The 25,619-nt window shown below is 35.8% G+C and overlaps 1 protein-coding gene and 1 non-coding gene across 2 annotated transcripts; one reads left to right on the top strand and one right to left on the bottom strand.

The window, feature by feature from the left end:
* Nucleotides 1–1,848: 1,848 nt before the first annotated feature.
* LOC127429117 (myb-like protein X) lies at nt 1,849–24,732 on the bottom strand. The gene is made up of 13 exons (XM_051677933.1): nt 24,528–24,732; nt 18,857–18,912; nt 18,674–18,777; nt 18,495–18,569; nt 17,774–17,917; nt 16,507–16,584; nt 15,895–16,046; nt 15,724–15,778; nt 14,712–14,823; nt 9,164–13,183; nt 7,538–7,822; nt 7,037–7,143; nt 1,849–3,821 (listed from the first exon to the last, which is right to left on the bottom strand). The coding sequence occupies exons 1-13, from the start codon at nt 24,620–24,622 to the stop codon at nt 3,810–3,812; spliced, it is 5,295 nt and encodes a 1,764-aa protein (XP_051533893.1). The 5' UTR covers nt 24,623–24,732; the 3' UTR covers nt 1,849–3,809.
* trnam-cau (transfer RNA methionine (anticodon CAU)) lies at nt 23,996–24,067 on the top strand. The gene has a single exon. It is a non-coding gene; the product is annotated as a tRNA-Met (tRNA).
* Nucleotides 24,733–25,619: the final 887 nt, after the last annotated feature.

Below are 25,619 nucleotides of genomic sequence, written 5' to 3'. Positions count from 1 at the left end.
ACAAAAAATTCCCATACTTTCGTCCAGGTCGAGATCCATGGGAAGCAGAATGTATGACATGTAAAGCTGGCACTTATGTGTCAGTTTCTAATAAAGGTGCAAGTGATTTAGAAGCACACATTAGCTCTGCGATGCATAAAGGGTCAGCAAAAGGTGAAAGTTCATCAGGTAAATTAACAGACTACTTTTTGCGACCAGGTAAAATTGTTATCACATTGCTTCATTTTCCATGGCCATTCAAAATAATAGTAATAGTAAATGAAGGTACACTCATGGCATCAAATATTTTAGTACATGGACATTCAAAAGAATGTTGGAAAGTTTTATTTATTTTTATATATATTATGTTATGCTAATAAAGTTTGCATTCATAGTAACACTGTTTGAACCCTAAAAATTACCTGAAATAAACAATTAATAACCTTATTTATCCCTGGTTGTAGCAAGATGAATGTGTGTGCGTACGTCTCACTCCTTCATGTCTGTGTGTGTGTTTTCTGCATTGTGGCTGTTTTGTAGATTTTATATAATTAATTATGGAAAACAAAATTCAGATTTTTAGTGTTTCCCATTCATTTCCTGTGGCAGTCACTTTTGACCGGGAACAGTACAAGTGTGACTTTTTTTTTTCTCTACCACTAAGAATGATCAAATCAACTTTTTTTGTGTGTGTGTTTGTTCAGATATGAAATGGACGAAAAGTCACCAAGTCTCGTACCCGTCAGATAAAGGAAACCAGTTTTATTGAAGAAACAAAATCGATTTTGGTCAAAAATGACCGAGCAGTACATAAGGGTTCATTAATATGTGAATGTGTTGTGTCTACTGTATGTGTTTTTGTTTTATGTTTTGTGAAGCACTTCGTGCTAAATCGCCTAAAGGTGCTATAAAAATAAAATTATTATTATTATTCTTAATTGGAAGGAACTGCACCTTTTACTCTGCTAGGACACTTGTATGAATTGAGTTCATTCATACATTCATTAAAATCATCTTGACACCTGCTGGTTAAAGTCATTGCAAAAATAGCTAAGAAAATTCCTTTGTTTGCAGATGCGACTTGGTTTGATATACTGTTATCTAATGCATTGACATTCATATATTTTTAAGTGTGACCACAGTAATCAAATGCATAATAACAGGTAAAAAGAAATGCATTAAAAGTTCCATTTTATTTGCTTACACAAACATCTGATACATGAAATAGTATGTTTTATCATGCAACTTATGTTTTTGAATTTTTATGCAAGATGTTGTTGTTTTTTTTAGATCGATTAAATTCTGGGTGACAGGTGCATTGCAGCAACCAAAGTATGTCTTTAACGTTGAGGAACACAAAATTCCCCTATAGAAAATGTGAAGATACAGAGAAGTATTTCCTCATTTCTGTTCTTGCACGTCCTAATTAATAACTAGATGTGAGATGATATGATTTACAGTAAAACTATATCCTGTTTCCTTGCAGCATCAAAACACGTTTCCAACATTTTCCACATTTTTTGTCGTCCATTACGCAACTTGTGTTTTCACCTGTCAACGGTTCTTATTCACACTTCAGTAGTGCACACAAACGTGCATTTGCAGTGAAAAATTCTGAGACTAGTAGTGAAAATGCTTCTATCATCTTTTTTGCTTTCTTTTTCCATTATATTAATAGTTTAGTTTAAATGCACATTTTTCAGAATTTCAGAGTGTTTAGTAAGTCCTCCTTTTATTTTAATGACAGCATGCACTCGAGCTGTCTCCACAACTCCAAAACCTATTGATCAATGTAATACCATACGATCTGAAAATGTTCCAAAGAGCAAAAAAGGAGTTAACATGGTTAATGTTACACATTTTATTAGTAATCTCGAAATGGTGCAGAATCTTAATTATTTCATTTTGTCATAACATTTCTTTGCTTATTTTTTTTCCCCAAAATTCCAAACTATGTGTATTTCAAGATTTAAATGAACAAAAATTCCAGATTTTCAATGTAGTCTCAGACTTCTGGAAATGCACATTGGTAATCACTTTTCACAACTTTACACAAGCTTGGTTACATAAAATGACGTAAATTGCCACATTATCAGATGAACAGAATGCCTGCATGCAAGATCTTAAGATTTTCAGTTGTTTTCAAGCTAACATACCAGGACGAAAGATATACATTTTCCATTATACATTCATATAAATCTTAACCTAAAATTGTCAGGATCCTGTCATCAGTCTAGTCTTGTTTTTTACTTTTGTGGCAGGATCCTAACACTCTTGTTTTTGTTATTTGGGATGTTCTGTTTTCTCCATGTCTGTTTCCCTGCTTGTTTCTGTTCTGTCTCACGTCATGGCCCCGCCCCCTTGTTTCTCTGATCTTCTGTTAATTTGCGTCACCTGCCCCTCTCCTGCCTGATTTCTCCCTCTTTGTATTTCCCTTGTGTGCTCTGTCCTGTGCTGGATTCTTCCTCTTGTTTCAGTGGCCGTTTACACGACAACGGCGTTTTGGGGCCTGAAAACTTTTGAAAACGATGCCGTTTTAACATTCGTCTCTGTGTAAACATACAAAAACGCGAATTTGTGAAAACGATGACTTCATGCGCACGCGTATTACGTGTTATATAAAGAATGATGGATTGATAGGCATCAATTTGAGATGTATAATTATCAATATGAATACTGGTGTCTGTGCAAATAACGATCAAGTTGTTTTTTATGGAGTGTGAACACTGTACAGTAGGCAGAACCTGCAATTTGAAAATCTTGAAATTAATGTATGGATTCAGATGGGAAAAATTTATTTTAAATGTTATTTATTTACTTTATTTGATGTACCTTTACCCTGCAATTCATTCACCCACCGCTTATGTATATAGCCTATAGATAGAGATGTGATGCCATGTACAGTATTCAATATGCTTAGAATATGAAAACATGAGGCAGTGAAAATGCGTGTTAGATCCAGTGTACACAAGACCTCTCTCTCCGTCAGAAGATATCCATATATCAGAGTTCTGTCTGATATATAAACCAGTCAACATCAACAGCTTGTTATGTTAACTTACTCTCCTACCAGCCCAAGAGTCAGCAGCGGGAATACAGAAGAAGGCAGGAGACGAAGTGATGGTAAAAATGAGCAGAGTTTATTGAATAATCTTGAGAGTTCAGACTATAGGCATGCGCGCGAGTACTTCAAAACAACGCGCGAGACATTCAAAACTACAATGGCGGACTACAGGACTGTGTATGTGCTGCTCAAGATTTTGCATTCATTTTAGACATGTATGTTCAGCAAAATCATATTTTAGACCCGATTCTATAAATGTTTTGCCTTGGACAGTTGCAAAAAAAAAAAATCTTTATTGGAATGTAAGTAAAAAAAAAAACATTTCCAACATATATATTAACCTAGTGAGGAAACATTATAATTTATTTTATAGAATATTATAAATAATGAGCTATAAGTATAAATAACCTTCAGAGATTTATTTAACGACCTGGACAGACAAAAACTACAGTGATGATTTAGAAAGTTGACAGTAAAATATATCTAGTGCACTATTAAAGCCATATGCATACAGTAAAATTTAAGTGTTTGATAGTACAAGACATGTTATCCATGACTTTTGTGCATGTCTGTGTGTGTGTACTTAACTTACTTTATATATTGTATTATTGTGCAGATGTTAGAATAAATGCGAGTGTTAGGTCTGGTCCTAAATCACTTCAGTGATTTGCTGAGAAAACATCTAATTGACATCTTTCCCTAAACATGCTCCACTATGACTGGTACACTGTTGCCATGGTGCTGTTGATTTCCTGGGGCAATAAGGTTACAACATTTCCTGTAAAAAAGATGGACACAACCAATTATTAATGTGGATTGCAGAAATAAATGATAGATAGATAGATAGATAGATAAATAGATAGATAGATAGATAGATAGGTAGAGAGATGATGAATATCATTATTTTTCTACACTTGATATAGTGCGAATAAAGTGCAAGCAAGACATCTAAAGTGAAAGACTGTAGGATGTTATGGAACTATAAGAAAGAGCAAGGAAATACCATGCATCCATTCAGACAGACAGCAGTCTGTCAGCATGCACTGTGTACACAATATAGGATTAACAGACCTTGTATACTTCCCCACAGGTCAAAGAAAACATTGTTCATGGAACAAACACATTTGTGTTCTTTCAGATGGGGAATTTAGCATATAATTGTTCTGTAGTGTCTTATGTGGGTCCTTGTTTAAAAATATGTTGCAACCACGGTCAACTCACCACGCGCCCCACCGAGAACGAACCACATTATAGTGACCACGAGGAAGTTACCCCATGTGACTCTACCCTCCCTAGCAACCGGGCCAATTTGGTTGCTTAGGAGACCTGGCTGGAGTCACTCAGCACGCCCTGGGATTCGAACTAGCGAACTCCAATATATATATATATTTTAATGCATTTATGTATTTATTTATTTAGTAATTTGATCAAACATTTAATAACTTATTATATTGTATATAACTAGTTATTGAGCATTTCTTTTAATGATCTAATGTGTAAATTTATCAAATTATCAAAATTTACACATTAGATAATTTAAAAAAATGCTCAATAACTAGTTATATACAAAACAAAAAATAAATCTATATTTTTTCAATCTTGATACACTTTTTACAAATTTTCTTAAGGAGTGCCTTTAGCTCTATTGTTCCTTTTGTGCCTTACTTGGAAATCATACTTGTTTGGCATTGCTAGTGCAATGCACTACACTATTTTAATATTGACTGATTAATGAATATTAATTGAACTGATGTGTATCACAGGTGTGCATATAAATATTCGAAGAGATCCATTTTTCAGAGCCGGAACAATCTGTTTATAAGTCAGTTACAGATTTAAAAAGCAAAAACATATTTATTTATATTTGTTTCATGCCAAATAGCATTTAAGGTATTTAATTTACTTCAATTTCTTATGTATTTGAAAATGACTTTCCTGTCACTGATAACATTTTAGGAATGTTACATTTCAAGTTTAGGGCTATAATTAGTAGAACATGCGTACATCAAAAGCATGGTATTAGCTACCACAGAATATTTGATTTATGACAGAAACTTGGAAAAGGTTTCTAGAACTGGTGGCACATCATGAAATATAAAACATGAAATGACATGAGTGCATCTTTTTCTGAATATAAATGTGTTAAATACATTTCTGGTAAATTTGTGCATTGTGCAGTTTCTAAAAGGAATTAGATGGAAAACATTGGCAGATATTGGCAGAGATACCTTTTATAATTCTGTCAGAACGCCTGCATAATTCTGTGCTTGGATAAAATATCAGATATTATTTTAAAAGGGTAGCTGTCAACAGTTTACTTGGCAGATTTAACTAGATTTAGCAACATTTTTGTTGCAGCAATATCATTTATCATCCACTGTTAGCCGAAACTAGTTATTAAACTACTATTGCATTTCCTTGTAATTTCAAGAAATCAAGCCCATCTTAAATATTCATTTGACATCACAGAATTTCAATGTGCCCTTGGTTTGTTTGTTTGTTTACAAAAAGACATGCTTGGATGCTCACCAAAAACCAGCATTTGTTGTTTGAGAATGGGGGAAAAAATTATCATATTGATTTTGAAAGCAGCAATAGTTTAAATGCAAACAATTGCATTCCTTATGGGCCACAGCCAAGTCTAACAAGACATAGCAGCCAGAGGTGTGGCCACTGCCACATAGCAGAACAGTAACTCTTTCTGAGAAACAGTCGCTTTCTAGCCTGAGATTATTTGCACTTCACTACATGGTATGCATAACCCCATTTAATAGTTATGTTTTGCATTTGGTAAGCAATCCTTTGGCATGCACAAAGTAAAAGTATGGAAAAACAAAAGCATTGTAAATGCATCCAGAGCATTTATAAAAGCAACCTAAATTCTATTTTATAAAGCAAAGTTAAGGCATCATAAAAAAAAGTAGTATGTATCATATAGGGGAGATCGGTTCTAGCTGTCATGCGGGGAAGTTGTCACCAATGCTACATCTTAGTTTTGATAAGATTTTGAGCCAAAAGTCCAATTGTGCAAATGTGCATTTTCTCTAGCAGAGGTTTTGTAAGTTGGTTTCAAACACCTAGTTCAAAACTCTCTTAAACTAGAATAATTTTTGTGAATTCTACCCTTCAAAGTAAAATTCAACTTATCATCATATTTTTATTGCTCTTGAGTAAACAAGCAAACATAATCAACTAAATTATGAAGGCAGAATTTTATCAAAAAGGCTTAAATGTGTTCTTATGACGAAGGCATTTTTCATGAAAGTCAGGTGTATAGGTAAATGTTACTCCAAAAGGGGGTTGCGCCAGCTCCAAAAGGGGGCGTCACTCCCACTCATGGTTAGGGTTAGGGAAAGGTTTAAGTTATGGGTTCCCTATATCTTTGCTGGCGGTTTGTAGCTCCCACCCCTTTTTGGAGCTCTGCCTACAGCTTTATCCTTCTCAAAATTTTGGGCTGCCGAGGCAAATTTAATGCTAATCATCTCATTTTCTGCACTTTATACTCACTAAATATGCTTCTCATCTGAAACATACATTGTGCGGTGCAAATGTGGCCACAAAAAAAGGGCTTCCCTCGATATTGCGGCACAGACCACAAAACTGATGCGACCCATTTGAATTCTAGTGAAATTTTTGTTTAAAGCGCTGTGGAGGAAGTCAAACCCCTCAAACAGAAGGCAGCCCCGACAGGCTAGTTTCATATTAAATAACAAGTTAATCAAATTGAAAACAATTTTAATTGTAAAATGTTATCCAGAAAACTAGTTATATCACACAAGTGTCCTTAGTTAAGTAACATATAGGCCTTCACCTTTTTTGAAGCTCTAACACTAAATATCTCTAAATGATATTGGCAGAGAACTTGCATGTTTTTGCAAGCTCTGCCATGTATGTAATAATATTTGCCTTTATTTTTCCAGGAGAATGTAAGATGTGAAGAGAGGTACAGTTCAGTTACAGTTAATGTAAGTTTAAAGTTTAAACCTAATGTACCATAGAAGCATGTGCCACACTGTCTCCTGTCTGTCCACATATGATTGATGGCTCCTCTATTCCATAATCATTTGCCGTGCACGGGTCATTGCACAAGTTTGCCTTTTCTGTAAATTTGATAGAAGATCATATATTGAGGGTTAGTTTATACTAGGTTGACTGTCAGAAAACTGCAGTGTAGTTTTGCATTCCTGCAGGATTAAATATCACAGTGTTACACCAAATAGTTCAGTAGTTGAGATGATCTAATTCAATTATCATAATTAGCTTTAACATGAATCTCTAGTTTGGATAATTACGTAAAGCTGTTACATTGCATTCTTCAATCCCACCATTTAAGACCTACAAAAAGCAACCTGCCTGGGGTGAAAGGGATGACAATCCTTAGACCTGAATTACCCTCCCACTCCTTGCGGTTAAACAATAATTAATGCCAATTGCAACCCGGGCCATTATGTTCATTATAGAATGATCTGTTCTGGAATAATTTTTCCCACCTACCAATTATCTCCAAATGCTCATTTCCTCGCCCACTTGTAAGAGATTCGTCAGCTTTCTTATCATTACTGATGTTATTGGGTGTTTCTGTGGCAGTTTTCCCGTTCTGCAGAACTGATGTTCTGCTGTTCACTCGATTCAGCTCAGGGGCAGAATCAAAGTTAGAGCTCTGCTCCACCTTGTGAGTGTGGGTATCATGGACTATGAGTGAAATAGCCTCCTCCCCCTCTTCAGAATCACTCATCTCATTGGTTGAATCCAGCTCTGACTGATGAGTAATACATACATCTGCAAAGTTATAAAAATCATGTCATCACAGCAATTAATATTGAGATATGAATTGTAAGCACTCCACAGGTATTTGATATGCTGTAAATAACACCTTTTTAAGCATAATTATAATGTTTGAGAGGCCAAGTGCACTAGTGACCACCAACTTTTTCCACAAGCTTTGATTCTAAAAGTATTTTGCCCAATCATTTTCTCATTTAAATTGCAACCTGGTCTTACAGAATCACGTTACTATACCTACATTTTTGCAAACCTTTTGTGTGTGTGTGTGTGTGTGTGTGTGTGTGTGTGTGTGTGTGTGTGTGTGTGTTCGCCTTGTTGTATCACAGCAGTTTCCTAGTGAAATAAACACTAGCGCAACAACAACAACTTTTGTTCATTTTCACACAAATAACGAGTTAAATGGCAGATTATCAGTTTATTAATACTTAATTTTTGCCCTGTTCCTCACACAATGCTATCTTATGACATCTAAACACATTTACTGACTTGTAAGGCAATACATTTGAATGTGTGCATTACATAACCAATTGCATTTACAAGCTTGTTCAAAGTGATCAAGTAGCTCAACTGCTAGAGTGTTGTATTTGTGATGCAAAGGATCTGGGTACGAGTACTGTACTGAAGTGCATGTGAGTTGACATGTGAGCTGAAAGTATCTTAGAAGCACCACAAAATGATGTGGTTGCTTTAGAAATTGTGTTTTTCATCTCACATTTGCTTTTATGACACTATTGGTTAGGTTTAGGTTGTAGGTTAAGGGAAGGAGGTAAGTTTTGTTTATTTAAAACTCGTTGTAGCATTAACCTTAAAAAACTCATCTGTATTTTAATCTCACATTTGCTTTTTATGACACTATCGGTTAGGTTTAGGTTTTAGGTTAAGGATAGGAAGGTAGGTTTTATGGATTTAAAACTTGATAAAGCATTACACTTACAAACCTCATCTGTTTTGGAGAAAATTCAACTCATTTTTAGAGCAACACATTGGACATTTCACCTCAAAACTACTGCGATGCTCATAATGAACCACATAATATCATTTTGCAAAAATGTCACCCCAGTCATGTTATTTTCATGAAAAATACTTCAATAAAAAGTTTTAAGCTATAAATTAAACCAAAAGAAATGCATATATAGACACTTTTTTATATTCAAAACTATTTCAAGCACTTAAACATAAGCCTTACTTATGAAACTGAGAAACATGATTAAGTCAAGTGTGTCCCAACTTTTTACTTGGAGTATATATATAGAATTTTTCTAAAATAGTTCTAAAATATTTCCTGTTGTATTCCAACTATATCCCTATTATAAACCACACCACTGCCTCCATTACCTGGGCCTTCGAGGAAATTACGGACAGTTACAAGCCCCTCCTCCTCATCTGACTGTCCAGTCTTGGCTTGACTCTCAAATATGGGTGATGCTATTTTCTCAGCACTGACTTCCTCAGCCAAATCATTGCCATGATCCACAATTTTAGCCCCCATTTCTCCATCTGTCTCCTTACATTCCTCTTTTCCCATCACATCCTCCACACTGACACAAATATCTGTGATGGCCTCTGATTTAAGACCCTGTTCTGTTGTAAGTTGAGTTAAAGTGGTGCTTGAGGTCTCTTTCATAGGGCATGAGCTTTCCTGACTGCATGAAATTACAGTTAAAAAATCAAGAGTGAGATCTTGGGAATCAGATTCAAACTCTACTTCTCTAACATCATCTGGTTGGGAATCGCTTTGAATGATTAATTTGGAAAGATCTGACTTGTGCTGAACAGTTGGTAAGCTTATTTGCATGTCTGTGCTTAGGTGTGAGAAATCTGTCGAACTCATGTGAGGCTCATTTTCATCTTGATTGGTTGATATACTTGTGGGAAGAGATGTGTGATTGTATTGAGATGGTTCGATAGCACTGAATTCTCTGAAGGGTGGTGCATGTTGAGAGAAAAGTGTCTCAGCAAAGGATTCATCCATGTTTTTGTCTGCACTGGAAGGATGTTCCTCCAAAAGAATAACCTCTACAGCTTCCACTGTCTTGATTAGTGATGTATTCCTTTCTTCTTTTTCATTTCCTTTAGCAATTTTCTCAATGTTCTCTTCATCTACTGCATCATTCTTCAATACAATCTCTCTTTGTGACTCTTTCTCTATATCAACCTTTAGCTTTTCTTCGCTCTGTTTCAACAAAGTTTGGCTGTTTTCCTCCTGGTTGTTCCCTCTCTCCCTGCTGTCTTTTTCACCCTCACAATTTTCCATAATTTTCCCATCTTGTTCTTTTTCATTTTCAGATTCTTCCATGATGTTCCCATCTTCATCGTTTTCTCTCTCATGTGCTTCCATGGTGTTCCCATCTTGTATTTTTTCACTTTCTAATTCTTCCATGTTTCTTTCACGTTGTTCTTTATCATTTTCAAATTCTCCAATTGTTTTCCCATCCTGTTCTTTTGCGCTCTCACATTCTTTCATAATTTCCTCAACTTGTTCCTGTTCTTTGTTGGATTCTTCCACTGTTTTTCCATCTTGTTCTTTTTTATTCTTAAATTCTTCCGTACTTTTCCAGTCTTTGTCTTTTTCATTCTCATGTACTTTCATGATGTTCCCATCTTGTTCTTCTTCACTCTTATATTCTTCCATGATATTCCCATCTTGTATTTTTTCACTTTCTAATTCTTCCATGTTTTTCCCACATTGTTCTATTTCATTTTCAAATTCTCCAATTGTTTTCCCATCCTGTTCTTTTTTGCTCTCAAATTCTTCCATAATTTCCTCAACTTGTTCCTGTTCTTTGTTGGATTCTTCCACTGTTTTTCCATCTTGTTCTTTTTTACTCTCACATTCTTCCATACTTTTCCAATCGTTGTCTTTTTTATTCTCAAATTCTTCCACACTTTTCCAATCTTCATTGTTTTCACTCTCATGTGCTTCCATGGTGTTCCCATCTTGTATTATTTCACTCTCTAATTCTTCCATGTTTTTTCCACATTGTTCTTCTTCATTCTCAGAGTCTCCCATTGTTTTCCCATCCTGTTCTTTTTCACTCTCACATTCTTTCCTACTTTTCCAGTCTTCGTCTTTTTCACTCTCTTGTACTTCCATGGTGTTCCAGCCTTGTTCTTCTTCACTCTTATATTCTTCCATGATATTCCCATCTTTTTTTTTTTCACTTTCTAATTCTTCCATGTTTTTTCCACATTGTTCTTTTTCATTTTCAAATTCTCCAATTGTTTTCCCATCCTGTTCTTTTTCGCTCTCAAATTCTTTCATAATTTCCTCATCTCGTTCCTGTTCTTTGTTGAATTCTTCCACTGTTTTTCCATCTTGTTCTTTTTTACTCTCATATTCTTTCATACTTTTCCAATTGTCGTCTTTTTCATTCTCATGTACTTCCGTGGGGTTCCAGCAATGTTCTTCTTCACTCTTATATTCTTCCATGATATTCCCATCTTGTATTTTTTCACTTTCTAATTCTTCCATGTTTATTCCACATTGTTCTTCTTCATTCTGAAATTCTCCAATTGTTTTCCCATCTTGTTCTTTTTCATTCTCAAATTCTTTTATAATTTCCTCATCTTGTTCCTTTTCATTCTTGGATTCTTCCATTGTTTTTCCATCTTGTTCTTTTTCACTCTTAAATTCTTCCGTACTTTTCCAGTCTTTGTCTTTTTCATTCTCATGTATTTTCATGATGTTCCCATCTTGTTCTTCTTCACTCTTATATTCTTCCATGATATTCCCATCTTGTATTTTTTCACTTTCTAATTCTTCCATGTTTTTTCCACATTGTTCTTCTTCATTCTTAAATTCTCCCATTGTTTTCCCATCTTGTTCTTTTTCGTTCTCAAATTCTTTTATAATTTCCTCATCTTGTTCCTTTTCATTCTTGTATTCTTCCATTGTTTTTCCATCTTGTTCTTTTTCACTCTTAAATTCTTCCATACTTTCCCAGTCTTTGTCTTTTTCACTCTCATGTACCTCCATGGTGTTCCCATCTTGTTCTTCTTCACTCTTATATTCTACCCTAATATTCCCATCTTGAATTGTTTCATTCTCTAATTCTTCCGTGTTTTTCCCATCTTGATCTTTTTCCCTCTCAAATTTTTTCATAATTTCCTCATTTTGTTCCTTTTCATTCTTCGATTCTTCCATTGTTTTTCCATCTTGTTCTTTTTCACTCTCAAATTCTTTCATGTTTTTTCCATATTGTTCTTTTTCACTCACAAATTCTTTCATACTAATCCAGTGTTCATCTTTTTCACTATCATGTTCTCCCACATTCTTCCCAGCTTGTTCTTCTTCACTCCTATATTCTTCCATAATATTCCTGTCTTGTTCTTTTTTACTCTCATGTTCTTCCATAATTTTCCAATCTTGTTTCAGCTGTTCTCCATTCCTCTTCTCTCCACTGTCACTCTTTTCAGCTTTATCTTCTCCACTTCTCTTCCCTTCCTCCAGACACCCTCTCACTCCATGTTTCTCCTCAGTCTCCCTTTTCCCCTCATATCTTATCTCACCCACTCTCTCCTCATTTATCCTTTCCTCCTCATCCCTCTCTCCATCCTTCTCCTCATTCTCTTCCATCACATCCTCCTCCTCCTCAACCATGGTTATAACCGAGGCCCGGGCAGTGAATTCTCTCTCTGGTTCCAGGTCTTTTAGCAATCGTGGGATGACGGGTAGGGCAGGAAGCGGTCTAGATGGGGGCTGAGGAACCAAGACACATGATGTGTCCAGTGAAGAAGGACATGACTGAAGAAGAGAGGATGTTAGAAGATCTGAGGAGAAGACAGGTGGATCTGAGATAGTCTGTGGAGTCAGACTGATATCAAGTTGGGTTTGCATTGAAGTTTGCACTTTAGGCAGGTCTGTGGATGGTTTTGGAGAATTTTCAAGACCAGACAGAGGTGAAGGAAATGTAACCGGTTCATCTCTGCCCTGGTTATTTGGTTGGAGCAGCTCAGTGGCTGGTTGTGATGGGTAAAAGATAAAACTATCTAATATGGCAGTGATAGGGGTTTTTATTTCAGATTCAGTTGCATTAGTTAATGGTGTTGGTTGGGTTTGGAGCTGTAAAGTGGATTTACAGGATGACTCCATCAGCTTTAGTGAAGATGGATGGATATGGCTATTGGAAGATACCACTGAACTATCTGTGGGGAAATTCTTCTCTGAGAGACTTGTAGAGTCCATTGTTGGACTAGGGAAAACAAGTGTTGGGCTCTGGGATTTTGGAGTGGATGGAATGTAAGGGGATGCCACTGTCAATCTGTAGGGCGATGTGGGTGTGAATGATGAAGGCTCTTTGAAAATGAAGACATTGTCTGTCTGACTGCGATGCAGTTGTCTATAAGTACTCCTGGCTGCTTGGAAAAACATAAGACAAAAAAGGAAAAGAGAGAAGGAGAGACTTTGAAACAAACAATACTAAAGTGTGTGTAATTTTAAGTTCACAAATGCTGTTTAGCCCCCAAAAAGGTGCTTATGTCGGAACCAATGCCCATTCTGGAAACGTTCTGCATGTTTCCACCAAAGAAAAAGTGGTTGGCAGCTACGCAGCTACTGAACTGCGTTATATGTATAACTGTGATATATTTAAGCAATATCACACGAGCAAGAGTGCGATAAGGCCCTATTTCAGCACTGCTGTGATTTGGCCGCAGTGTGATATTGCTTATATACAACAGTTCAATGAACAAGTACATTTTAAAAAATTAGGAAAAACTGAGTACGGTCACAAAAAACACATCTGTGTATGGAACTACTTTCTTACGCGATGGATCAGAATCTGCTGGTGCTGGTTCAAACCAAATGATGCAACCAAACCTCTCAAAAACATAACTTCAGAACTACTAATATCACAGCTTGGGCTGTTTCTAACATGTTATTGGAGAAACAAGGATGTGTGTGTGTGTGTGTGTGTGTGTGTGTGAGAGAGAGAGAGATAGAGAGAGAGAGAGAGAGAGAGAGAGATGGTGCGTTTGCAATCACCTGTTGATGATGCTGTAGTGTGTTAGTCAGCTTTCTGAAGATAATGTCATTTTGGTGAAATGCATCCTATTTTCTCAGTGGAACAAAAGCCATCCAAGCGGGGTATTCCTCCCTAAGCGCCTTGAGTTTGTGTAATTAATCAGTCTGTTGTGTCTATCAGCTGTGATGAGCCTTAATGCTGAAGTTTTTAGTTTAAAGCCATTTAAAGCTATTTCCTAGCTTTAGTAGTGTAGTAGTAATACGTGTGATCACGGAAGTGCTGTTGAATATAAACACTGAGTGACGCTGACTCATTTCACGCCAACAACTGGCTCAGATTACACACAAAAATGGTCTTTTGCCTCCACCTGCTGGCTAAAATATATAATGTCACAAAATTAAATGTAAAGAGACACAAGTAGCTCTTAACACATCTGCACTGCTCTTACACTTTAGTTTAGAATGGCACGAACATAAGCGGAGTGATACACACAGTGAAGCGTCCAAGTGATGATGGTGTGAGACCATCAGCACTAATTGAACGTCTCTCGTCCAATCAGATTCGAGGACCGGAACTAACTGTTGTATATATATATATATATATATATATATATATATATACACACACACACACACCGATTAGCCACAACATTAAAACCACCAGCCTAATATTGTGTAGATACCCCTTGTGCCACCAAAACAGCGCCAACCCGTATCTCAGAATAGCATTCTGAGTTGATATTCTTCTCACCACAATTGGTGCTGTTTTGGCTGCACGAGGGGGATACTACACAATATTAGGCAGGTGGTTTTAATGTTGTGGCTGATCGGTGCATTTAATAGTATGTATATTATATTATATTATATTATATTTGGTGGAAAATAGGTAATAGTGAGTTCATGTTTTTAAGTTCCCTTTACCTGGGAATGGAGAGCCGGGATGGGAACCTGGCTGGACACCCGATGAGGAAGACAGCTGTCTAAAGAACTCTCTGGAGTTTGTAACACGCTGAGACATAAGAGCTGCTGCCTCCTGCTGGCCACAAAACGTATAACATCACTTAAGGAAATTGCCTGAGAATGCACATTTTACTCACAGTCACAGACAAGGTACAAAATGAACTTTTTGCCACATGGTGTCTGAATTGGAAAAATTTACTGACTATAATTTTTTCTTAACAGCCATGAAAGTGTATTTTGCATTATATTTATTACAAAATATATTTTTGTCCTTATGTCAATGAAATTATTATTACTATTATTAATATTATAACCCTGCTAAAAAATAAATAAAATAAAAATAAAAAAGCTGGTCACCAAGCCTGGTCAATTGGCTGGTTTTAGAGGGTTTTTGAACACTTAGGCTGATTTTAGCTATTTCTTTAAGCATTATTATTATTATCATTGTCACTGAGTGAAAGCATCATATTCCCCTCTGTGAAACTGCACCTGTCACAAAAACATGAAGACCCATGGAAATTGTGTTTCTCATATTTTTGTTTTGGTGGCTACATACGTGGTATATTCCACAATGTGTCATGCCACACTGAGAACATTTACCAGCCATAATTTTTTCTTAACAGCCATGGAAGTGTATTTAGCATTATTTTTTTATTAAAAAATATATTATTTTGTATAATATTATACAATATTTTGTCCCTATGACAATGAAATTATTATTATTAGTAGTAGTAGTATTATTACACTGCTGAAACCAAGTTTGATTGACAGAACTCACAGCAGCCTTCTCCTCCGAGTCAGACCGTGAATATCGAGCCTTCGTTTCATGTTCCTTATGCTCTCTTTCCTGGTGCTCCTGACATATATATATATATATATATATATATATATAATATAGATTAAGCACACATATACTACATAAACAAACATATACTGTAAGTGCATACACACAAACACACACTCATTTACATACCCATTTTATTCTTTCTTGTCTGTGTGCCTCTGCCTCCATTTTGGCCTGTATTCTCCTATAAAAAATATTAATATTAAGAGTTTACCTTTGACCTTATTGGAATTGAATGATCAGATTTTTCACTTAGGTTTTCCAATATCTTTGTTATATGCATGTGATTGTTCGATTGACCTCTGCTCCTGAAATTTCTGTTCTTTTTCATTCATTTTCCTCTCTCTCTCCATTGCCTCTCTCTTTTCCTGATGTATTCTCTCTCTCTCCCTCTGTCTCCTGTCCTCTGCTGCCCTCCGCTGTTCCTCGATTTTCCTTTCCTCCTCTTCTTTCTGGAATATGCAATACGAAAAGGCAGATCTTTACATCATGCAGCAGATCCAACCAATCAATCTTGACATGTCATGTCACATAGGCTGATGATATAGGGATAGTTTACCCAAAATGCCAATTCTGTAATAATTTAATCACCATCAAGTTGCTCCAAACCTGTATAACTTTCATTTTTCCATGGAACCCAAAAGGAGATGTTAAGCAAAATGTTAGCCTCTGTCACTATTAACTTTCATTGCATCTTTTTTACACGCAAGGAAATTGAATGGTGACTGAGGCTCCTTTTGTGTTCCACAGAATAAAAAAGTAATACGGCTTTGGAACAACATGAGGTTGAGTTCATGTTGACTTCATTTTTGGGTGAACTATCCCTTTAAATAATTAAAAAACAGTCCTCATACTATGCAGTAACGATGCATACACAAAGATGAAAAAGAAATACAAAAAGTCACTCCATACCTCTGCTTGCGCCCAGAAAGAATCTCTCTGCAGTCTCAGAATCTCTGCTGCTGCGATTGTTCTCTTGTAATTTGTGCCCTGGAAATAGTCAAGAGACAGTTTTTATCACATTCTTCATAATCAGTTGACAAGAACATGGACATTAACTTTTTTAAGTCAAAAGAAAAAAGGAAACTTTTAGATTCTTTAACTGATTACAATTTATGTTAAGATTTCCACCATTTTTAAAAACCTTTTAGCTTTATTGTAATTCACTTACATAGTCCTGCTGATTTTTAAAAGTACAAATACTCCATGTTTCTCAATTAATATGAGGTCATAAAACTCTGTATGTAAAAATTATACATTAGTGAGAGAAATGTTGTTAAAAATGGTTTTAGATTTAGCATGTCACTCTGCAGGACACTACTTTCATTGCTTGATGTGTCATGCTGATTATACAGTATCTTTCTGGAGAAACAGAGAGAGAGAATTAAAGGAATATTCCAGGTTCAATACAAGTTAAGCTCAATCGACATCATTTGTGGCATAATATTGAGTACCTCAAAACAATCATTTCGATTCTTCCCTTCTTTTCTTTAAAAGTCCAACAATCTTCATTACAGTGAGGTACTTACAATAGAAGTGAATGGGGCCAATCCGTTAACGTTAAAATACACACTGTTTCAAAAGTATAGCTACAAGACGTAAACAATATTCATGTTAGCATGATTTTTGTCAAATCTCTTACTAACCTTTTCTGTGTAAGGTTATTTTACAACTTCGTTGCCATGATGACATAAACCCTAAAACCCTAAAATGACTTAATGATTTAAACAACTTTAGAGCTCAAATGATACATGAAGAATAAATGTAAATGTAACAGAAGAATAAATGTAAGTGTTTTTTATTTATAAAACCATAAGCTTCCCATTTCTGCCTTTAAACCCTCTAAAAATTGGCCCCATTCACTTCCATTGTAAATGCCTCAATGTAGATTTGATTTTGTCTTTTTAAAGGATGAGTTTACATAAAATGTTGTAGTAATCAACATGTAAACCACAAATGCTGTTGATTAAGCTGAACTTTTATTGAGCTCAGAATATTCCTTTAAAAAGTTGATTATGTATTATGATATTGTACACAGCAGTTCGGATGGGCAAAAGGAAATGATTTGTTTACACTTTTCTTGATTTCAAGATTGCCTTGCTATATAAGACAAAATAGTTTCAAGGTTAGTAAAGCCCACTACCTTGTGGCAAGTAAACTAACTGTCACATTCTCGTACCACAACCTCCTCTCTGTCTAGCCGCCGGAGGCCATGTCTCCCTCTCGGCCCCTGTATCGTCACTGCAGCCTTACAGGCCAGTGTACAAATCCTCTCTTCTGTGATTTCATCCATAGTGTGTGCAGGAAGAAAGATGTGAACTTCCTGAAGGATCAGAGACAATCTTAGTCTTTTTTGTTTGAGTTTTCATATTGGATATAAAATCCAGTTTTAAAAACAAAATCGTCATGTTTCGTTATAATAATCACATTTAATATCCTTATGTTCTGACATGCTTTCAAAAAAGAATGAGTATGATTCTCACTGATTCTAATCACATGTATTATATCATTGTATTTATAACTTCATCAGACACATAAATTAATGATAGCTATTTATTTATGTTATCAAATGCACATAGGGTGTGTAGGTTTTCTTAAACGGTATTCCAGAGTTAAATATATTTAATGCATCATACTTATAAAAAAAAGCAACTGTTTGGTAAGTGGCTACATTTTTTCTGTACACTGTACTGTAAAAAAAAAGTGAAAATGTACAGTTTTTTCCGGATCTGACCCTTATAATTACACTTGTTTGTATTTCCTAATGTAGTCAGGTTGATTCAGTCATATTCAGTAATATTTTGACTCAATAATATCAATTAATTTAGATGTTACCATAAGAAGCAGTGTTTTTTACAATACAAAGTATTGCTCCATAATCTCTCTGGGATGTGATTTACCTTAAAGAAGGCCCTAATTGCTGGCAAATGACTGGCACACTCAGCTTTGCGGTACTCATCCACCTCTTTCCCTAACTGAGAGACAACACACAGAATCATCATACAAACAAACTAGTTAAGGTGGTAAAATCGGAGAGTACTACTACAACTACAATAAACTGAATAGAAGGTGAACTAACCCATAATATCATAACGTTGCGGGGTTGAGATTTGCCTACACTGCACATCCCATAAAGTGCTCTTCTGGGGTGGAATTTAGTCTTCAACTCTTCCAATCCACCTACTATGAAAGAAAGAGCATAAAAACAGGCCCACAAATAAAAAGCATTATTTATTATGCATGTCCATTTTTGTTCTCTTACCTCCAGAGTCAGCCAGCTTGAGCCTGTTCATTATACCATCATAGGCAAACAAAGCCCTGCAGACAGACATGATTGCAAACAGCCAAAGAGGATAATAAATGTTAATTTCATTTCATTAGAATGACTAACTCAATAGAAAAAAGATAAACGTGTCTTGATTACAATAAAGTTCTCTGACATTTTCCTATCTTTTTTAGTAACAGTCATATTGATGTCTCTGTAATGATGTTTGCAAGTGAATGGTGGCCAGACATTTCAAGTTCCAAAAAGCATATAAAGGCAGCATAAAAATAATCCATATGTCTCCAGTGGTTAAATCTATGACTTTAGAAGCCATATGATAGGTGCGGGTGAGAAGCAAATCAATATTGAAGTCCTTTTTTACAATAAATCTCAACTTTCACTTTCACATTCTGAAAGTAAAAGTGCAGATTTATAGTAAAAAAGGATTTAAATATTGATCTGTTTCTAACCCAAAGTGATTGCAAAGTGATTGGTTTGGGGGATGTGTTTCATTATCCCAACTGATTCACAGCCCCCTTCATCATATCGCAGCTGGCCCACCGGGAAAAGTCACGGTTCTCCCGATGGCCAGTCCGTCTCTGGGCATGAAAATGAATGAATTATTTTTTAATAATTTTTGGGTAACTATCCCTTTAAGCCACATGCTAGGATTAGAATGTATGAATGTCCTTTTGAATGTGTATGTATGGAAAATGTATTGTAAATGCAGGGTACTGCCTAGATTCCTTGGGTCTTCTGTAAGCTGCTCTCACAAAAACAAAAAAAAAAACAAAAAAGAGCCCTTTTCCCACATTCTGGGGCCATTATGACAGTGGTCTGATTCAGATATGCCATGAACTACCTAAATAACAGAAAAAAACTTGAGCTCTCCATTTAGAAACCTTGCCACAAAGATTTAAAATATATATATATACAGGTGCATCTCAATAAATTAGAATGTCATGGAAAATTTCATTTATTTCAGTAATTTAACTCAAATTGTGAAACTCGTGTATTAAATAAATTCAATGCACACAGACTGAAGTAGTTTAAGTCTTTGGTTCTTTTAATTGTGATGATTTTAGCTCACATTTAACAAAAACCCACCAATTCACTCTCAAAAAATTAGAATACATCATAAGACCAATAAAAAAAAAACATTTTTAGTGAATTGTTGGCCTTCTGGAAAGTATGTTAATTTACTGTATATGTACTCAATACTTGGTAGGGGCTCCTTTTGCTTTAATTACTGCCTCAATTCGGCGTGGCATGGAGGTGATCAGTTTGTGGCACTGCTGAGGTGGTATGGAAGCCCAGGTTTCTTTGACAGTGGCCTTCAGCTCATCTGCATTTTTTGGTCTCTTGTTTCTCATTTTCCTCTTGACAATACCCCATAGATTCTCTATGGGGTTCAGGTCTGGTGAGTTTGCTGGCCAGTCAAGCACACCAACACCATGGTCATTTAACCAACTTTTGGTGCTTTTGGCAGTGTGGGCAGGTGCCAAATCCTGCTGGAAAATGAAATCAGCATCTTTAAAAAGCTGGTCAGCAGAAGGAAGCATGAAGTGCTCCAAAATGTCTTGGTAAACGGGTGCAGTGACTTTGGTTTTCAAAAAACACAATGGACCAACACCAGCAGATGACATTGCACCCCAAATCATCACAGGCTGTGGAAACTTAACACTGGACTTCAAGCAACTTGGGCTATGAGCTTCTCCACCCTTCCTCCAGACTCTAGGACCTTGGTTTCCAAATGAAATACAAAACTTGCTCTTATCTGAAAAGAGGACTTTGGAACACTGGGCAACAGTCCAGTTCTTCTTCTCCTTAGCCCAGGTAAGACGCCTTTGACGTTGTCTGTGGTTCAGGAGTGGCTTAACAAGAGGAATACGACAACTGTAGCCAAATTCCTTGACATGTCTGTGTGTGGTGGCTCTTGATGCCTTGACCCCAGCCTCAGTCCATTCCTTGTGAAGTTCACCCAAATTCTTGAATCGATTTTGCTTGACAATCCTCAGAAGGCTGCGGTTCTCTCGGTTGGTTGTGCATCTTTTTCTTCCACACTTTTTCCTTCCACTCAACTTTCTGTTAACATGCTTGGATACAGCACTCTGTGAACAGCCAGCTTCTTTGGCAATGAATGTTTGTGGCTTACCCTCCTTGTGAAGGGTGTCACTGATTGTCTTCTGGATAACTGTCAGATCAGCAGTCTTCCCCATGATTGTGTAGCCTAGTGAACCAAACTGAGAGACCATTTTGAAGGCTCAGGAAACCTTTGCAGGTGTTTTGAGTTGATTAGCTGATTGGCATGTCACCATATTCTAATTTTTTGAGATAGTGAATTGGTGGGTTTTTGTTAAATGTGAGCCAAAATCATCACAATTAAAAGAACCAAAGACTTAAACTACTTCAGTCTGTGTGCATTGAATTTATTTAATACACGAGTTTCACAATTTGAGTTGAATTACTGAAATAAATGAACTTTTCCACGATATTCTAATTTATTGAGATGCACCTATATATATACACTGAAGACATTTAGTCTTTCTTGGAAATGAGCAGTGGGCTAAGTATGCCATAGCTACTCTCAAAAGCCTAGGAGAATAATCACATAGAACTTTAATCCAAACATTTTTCAACTTCTAGGCAAATAGTTTGAGCTATAGTAAAAAGAGACGGCTTAAATAAATGTCTTGAGCTGATCCACTTGACCGCTCTATCAAGCATGTTATGTCTAATTTACGTAAGGAACACATTTAAGCTACTTGAGTGCTCTTATGTTTCTGGAAAACTACTTTTGTGAATGTCATGAATGAATGTTGTACCTGGGGACTGTGATGCATGTGACATTTCAAACGTTTTCTCATTGAATTTACTTTAGATATAATCAAAACACAAAGCTTCACTATAATTAGGCACACGTGTATCCATGCACATTCTATAAGGAGACGGGAGGAAATGAGAGAGACAGGAAGGTTATGGAGATATCCAGCATTTTTGACTGCATTGTTTAGACTAACTCCTTACTAAGTCGTCTGGCACGTTCTACACCCTTACACTTTTAAAAATTAAGGTTCCAAATAGAAGCAAAAGGGTTCTACAGACTGATTCTGTTCTTTAGCTATAAAGCCTTAAATGTGCTGGTGCTTTAAAGGGACAGTTTACCCAAAAATGAAAATTCTCTTAGCATTTACTCACCCTCATACCATCCCAGATGTGTATGACTTTCTTTCTTTTACTGAACACAAACGAAGATTTTTAAAAGAATATTTCAGCTCTGTAGGTCCAAACAATGCATGTGAACTTTGAAGGTCCAAAAAGCACATAAAGGTAGCATAAAAGTAATCCACACATCTCCAGTAGTTTAATTAATATCTTCAGGAGCAATATGATAAGTGTGGGTGAGAAACAAATCAATATTTAAGTCCTTGTTCACTTTAAATTCTCCTCCCTGCCCAGTAGGTGGCGATATGCACAAAGAATGCGAATTGCCAAAAACAAACGAAGAAAAACGTGAAAGTGAAAGTGAAGATTAAAGGTAAAAAAGGACTTATATATTGATCAGTTTCTCACCCACACCTGTCATATTGCTTCTGAAGATATGGATTTAACCACTGGAGTCATACGGATTACTTTTATGCTGACTTTATGTACTTTTGGACCTTCAAAGTTCTGGCCACCATTCACTTGAATTGTATGGACCTACAGAGCTGAGATATTTTTCTAAAAATCTTAGATTGTTTTCCGCAGAAGAAAGAAAATCATACACATCTGGGATGGCATGAGAGTGAGTAAATGATGAGAGCATTTTCATTTTTGCTTGAACTATCCCTTTAAAGAAACCAGAAATCAATACACTACTCTGAAGATAATTCACATCAAATACTGTTTTAATCTCCAAAGAACTATAAAGCCAAATCAAACACCCCATACAGTGAACAATGGTTATGGTTGATATGAAGATAACCTAAGGTAGCATACTGCAAATAAATATTGAAGAAGCTTTAGTTTTCAGACTGTGTGTATTTATGGGTTTGAAGCCGTTATTAATACTACACTCTTTTATTTCATAATCTGAGTTATTTGAGTGATAACCTAAGTAGACAAAAGTCCAAAAATGGATCATCTTTAATACATAATTTTGGATATTTACAAACAGGGGTTTAAATAATGAGCCCTAACAACAGCTTTGGGTTTAGAGTGTATTAGACATCAAATGTAGTTTTATGAATGTCAGGGGGGGACATCAAAAGGTTTCTCTTATCGTGCACAGAGTGACCGAATAAAGTCAAACGTTCCGTCATTAAAGCACAGAATTACAGACTCTTTTTTTATTTATTTTTAGCTCATACACAATAACATTCTTTTCAAAAGTGCTTCCAGTGGCGATATTATCCCTTTTAAAACGTTTCCTGTGAGAACAGTGCCACAGAACAACAGGAACTGCTCAGTCTGTGCGTATTGTCTACACTTGAGCCCCCAGCATAGAAAACCAATAACGGACACACTCATTTCTGAAGTGTTTCTATAAAAGCATAATTTCTACAGTAATTGTGACAGTTTGACTCACTCTCTGTCTTTCCCATGTTTTATAGTTATCTCTTATGGTGGGATAGTTTGTCATACAGGACAGATAAACATACTAATTAAGATAAGAAAGGGTATTTACTGAGGAAATGGGCGGCGGTCAGAGAGATGGGTTGCAGTTGGGTCATTAAGATAAGACATAATTCTAAAACATAATTTCTCCACATCAAAACACCACAAAAATGTTGGAGTACTTTTAAATACGGTATAATGTTCCTATTTAGGTTTATTAAATCAAAATGCTTCTCAAATCTATTTTTTTTTTTAAAGATGGTTAAATGAGACAGTCAAATGTGAAGACTGTTAGTTTAAGGTTGCACGTGACACACCACGCACGCGCGCCCTAGCGGAGCCATCTGGACAACTGAGTTGTTGTATATTATTTATGTTCTTTCCAAGGAATTACAGCATAAACACTGTGTTCTGTGTGTGTGATTGTCATCTATAATGAATAATTAATTAATTTAGAAAAACTCAAGTCTACAAAAACAAAAACAAAAAAAAATGTACTTATGTTAAAGTCCTCTCATAGCTCTTGCTATGATATCTAGCAGAGTGGCGCAGCGGAAGCGTGCTGGGCCCATAACCCAGAGGTCGATGGATCGAAACCATCCTCTGCTAATTGTTTTTTTTTTTCCGCCGTTTAAAGAAATTTGCATTTAAAGCTTGTACTACTTAATTATTTCAAGTGTGATCGTGTAATCCATCCTAAATATGATGTACCTCAGAAACATTATTAGGGGCCGTTCACACCGAATGCGTCTTTTTTCAGCGTCTCGCGCAGGGGCAAAACGTTTTTTAGACGCCGTGTCAATATAAAAAGAACGCACGTTCGTGGCGCTCTGTCTAACATCTTTAGCTTAAGGACGCACTCGGTGTGAACGACCCCTGAATACGGTAAAAAAAATAATAATTATTATTTAATTTAAACTTAAATATAAAACAACATTACATTTCTTAGTATGACATTGGTCGTTTTGCGCTATCAGAACGTTGCCACCCCCTCACAATATATTTACCGTGAATGATGCACAGATTTCATAATCTAATTTAACAATTAATTTAAAAATCTTTTTCATACCAGTTTGTTGAGGAACGTGGATTCAGTATATCTTCTTTTGCCGTCAGTAGAGACAAACTGCATGTATCCAGATCAATTCCCTTCATCGAGTTCATGATGCTATTAGTTTTTAAAAGGAACTGTTTAACACAGCAAAATAATGCAGTAATAAATGATTTGGCACTAAACGCCCTGTATTCTTACAGCAGACCCTCGTTAGGACAGCAGGCTGTATGTGCCCCTCAGATTAAAATAGCATTTGTATATTGTATGCAAACTCTTAGGAAGCTTAGAAAAAAACATAAGCCACTCCTGCTCTGAATTAATAGCAGTTTGCATTGTTTCAAAGGTTAACCACTGACAAATCCCACCTCCTTCCATTTAATTTAATGGAGCAATATTGATTAAACTCTTAATTTTTGTATTAACAATGAAAAGCTACAAATAGTCTAACTATATGTAACCAAAGTATAATGTTTGCTTTCTCAGACATTAAATAGCTTATCCCATTGCTCTTTAAAATCAAACATTAAAGCATTTTGCTGCAATTTAATAAATGAACTATGTGAGTAGTTTTTTATTTAGGCCTATTGTATACTACTAACCTAACATATGCTGAATAAAACAAGTTATATTTCACTTCTGTAGGTTAGAGGGCATCAAAACTGAACATAACTGAACTCTTGATCGCTCAAGATACATATATCAACACTGCACTTTATTAGTCTCAGACTGGACTCACATTTTATACTTCTCTTAATAACACACTGGCAACTGACTATCAACGGGGGGGGTATTGTGAATATTTTGTGAATATTGTATACTGTATATTGTATATTATTAGGTGTATATTGTATATTGTGTTGTGTAAACAAGATGTGTAAATTGTGTTATGTGTAAATTAGATGTTTATTGTAGTTTGTCATGACTGCTGTGTTGCTTGGAACCCAAGACTTTCACCCGCTGTTGCACTTATATGGTTGAGTGACAATAAAGGGATTTGATTTGAGCTACATTTCTAAAACATAAGAACAAAATCTGAACAAAATTACAACACATTATGTCACATGTTCTAATGCCAGGGGAGAAAAAGGTAAAATAATAATAAAAATA

The sequence above is a fragment of the Myxocyprinus asiaticus genome, chromosome 38 (assembly GCF_019703515.2).
Source record: "Myxocyprinus asiaticus isolate MX2 ecotype Aquarium Trade chromosome 38, UBuf_Myxa_2, whole genome shotgun sequence".
Classification (NCBI taxonomy): Eukaryota; Metazoa; Chordata; class Actinopteri; order Cypriniformes; family Catostomidae; genus Myxocyprinus; species Myxocyprinus asiaticus.
The sequence above is the reverse complement of the archived record's forward strand: the minus strand, read 5'-3'. Positions and strand labels throughout refer to the sequence as shown.

Bases quoted from the DNA above. Each gene is read 5' to 3' on its own strand.
- LOC127429117 (XM_051677933.1), bottom strand. From the start codon at position 24,622: ATGAACTCGATGAAGGGAATTGATCTGGATACATGCAGTTTGTCTCTA. The intron at 18,570-18,673 runs GTTAGTTCACCT...GTTGTCTCTCAG, and splicing joins GCAACGTTATGATATTATGG to TTAGGGAAAGAGGTGGATGA. The intron at 7,823-9,163 runs GTAATGGAGGCA...ATAACTTTGCAG, and splicing joins TAATTTCCTCGAAGGCCCAG to ATGTATGTATTACTCATCAG.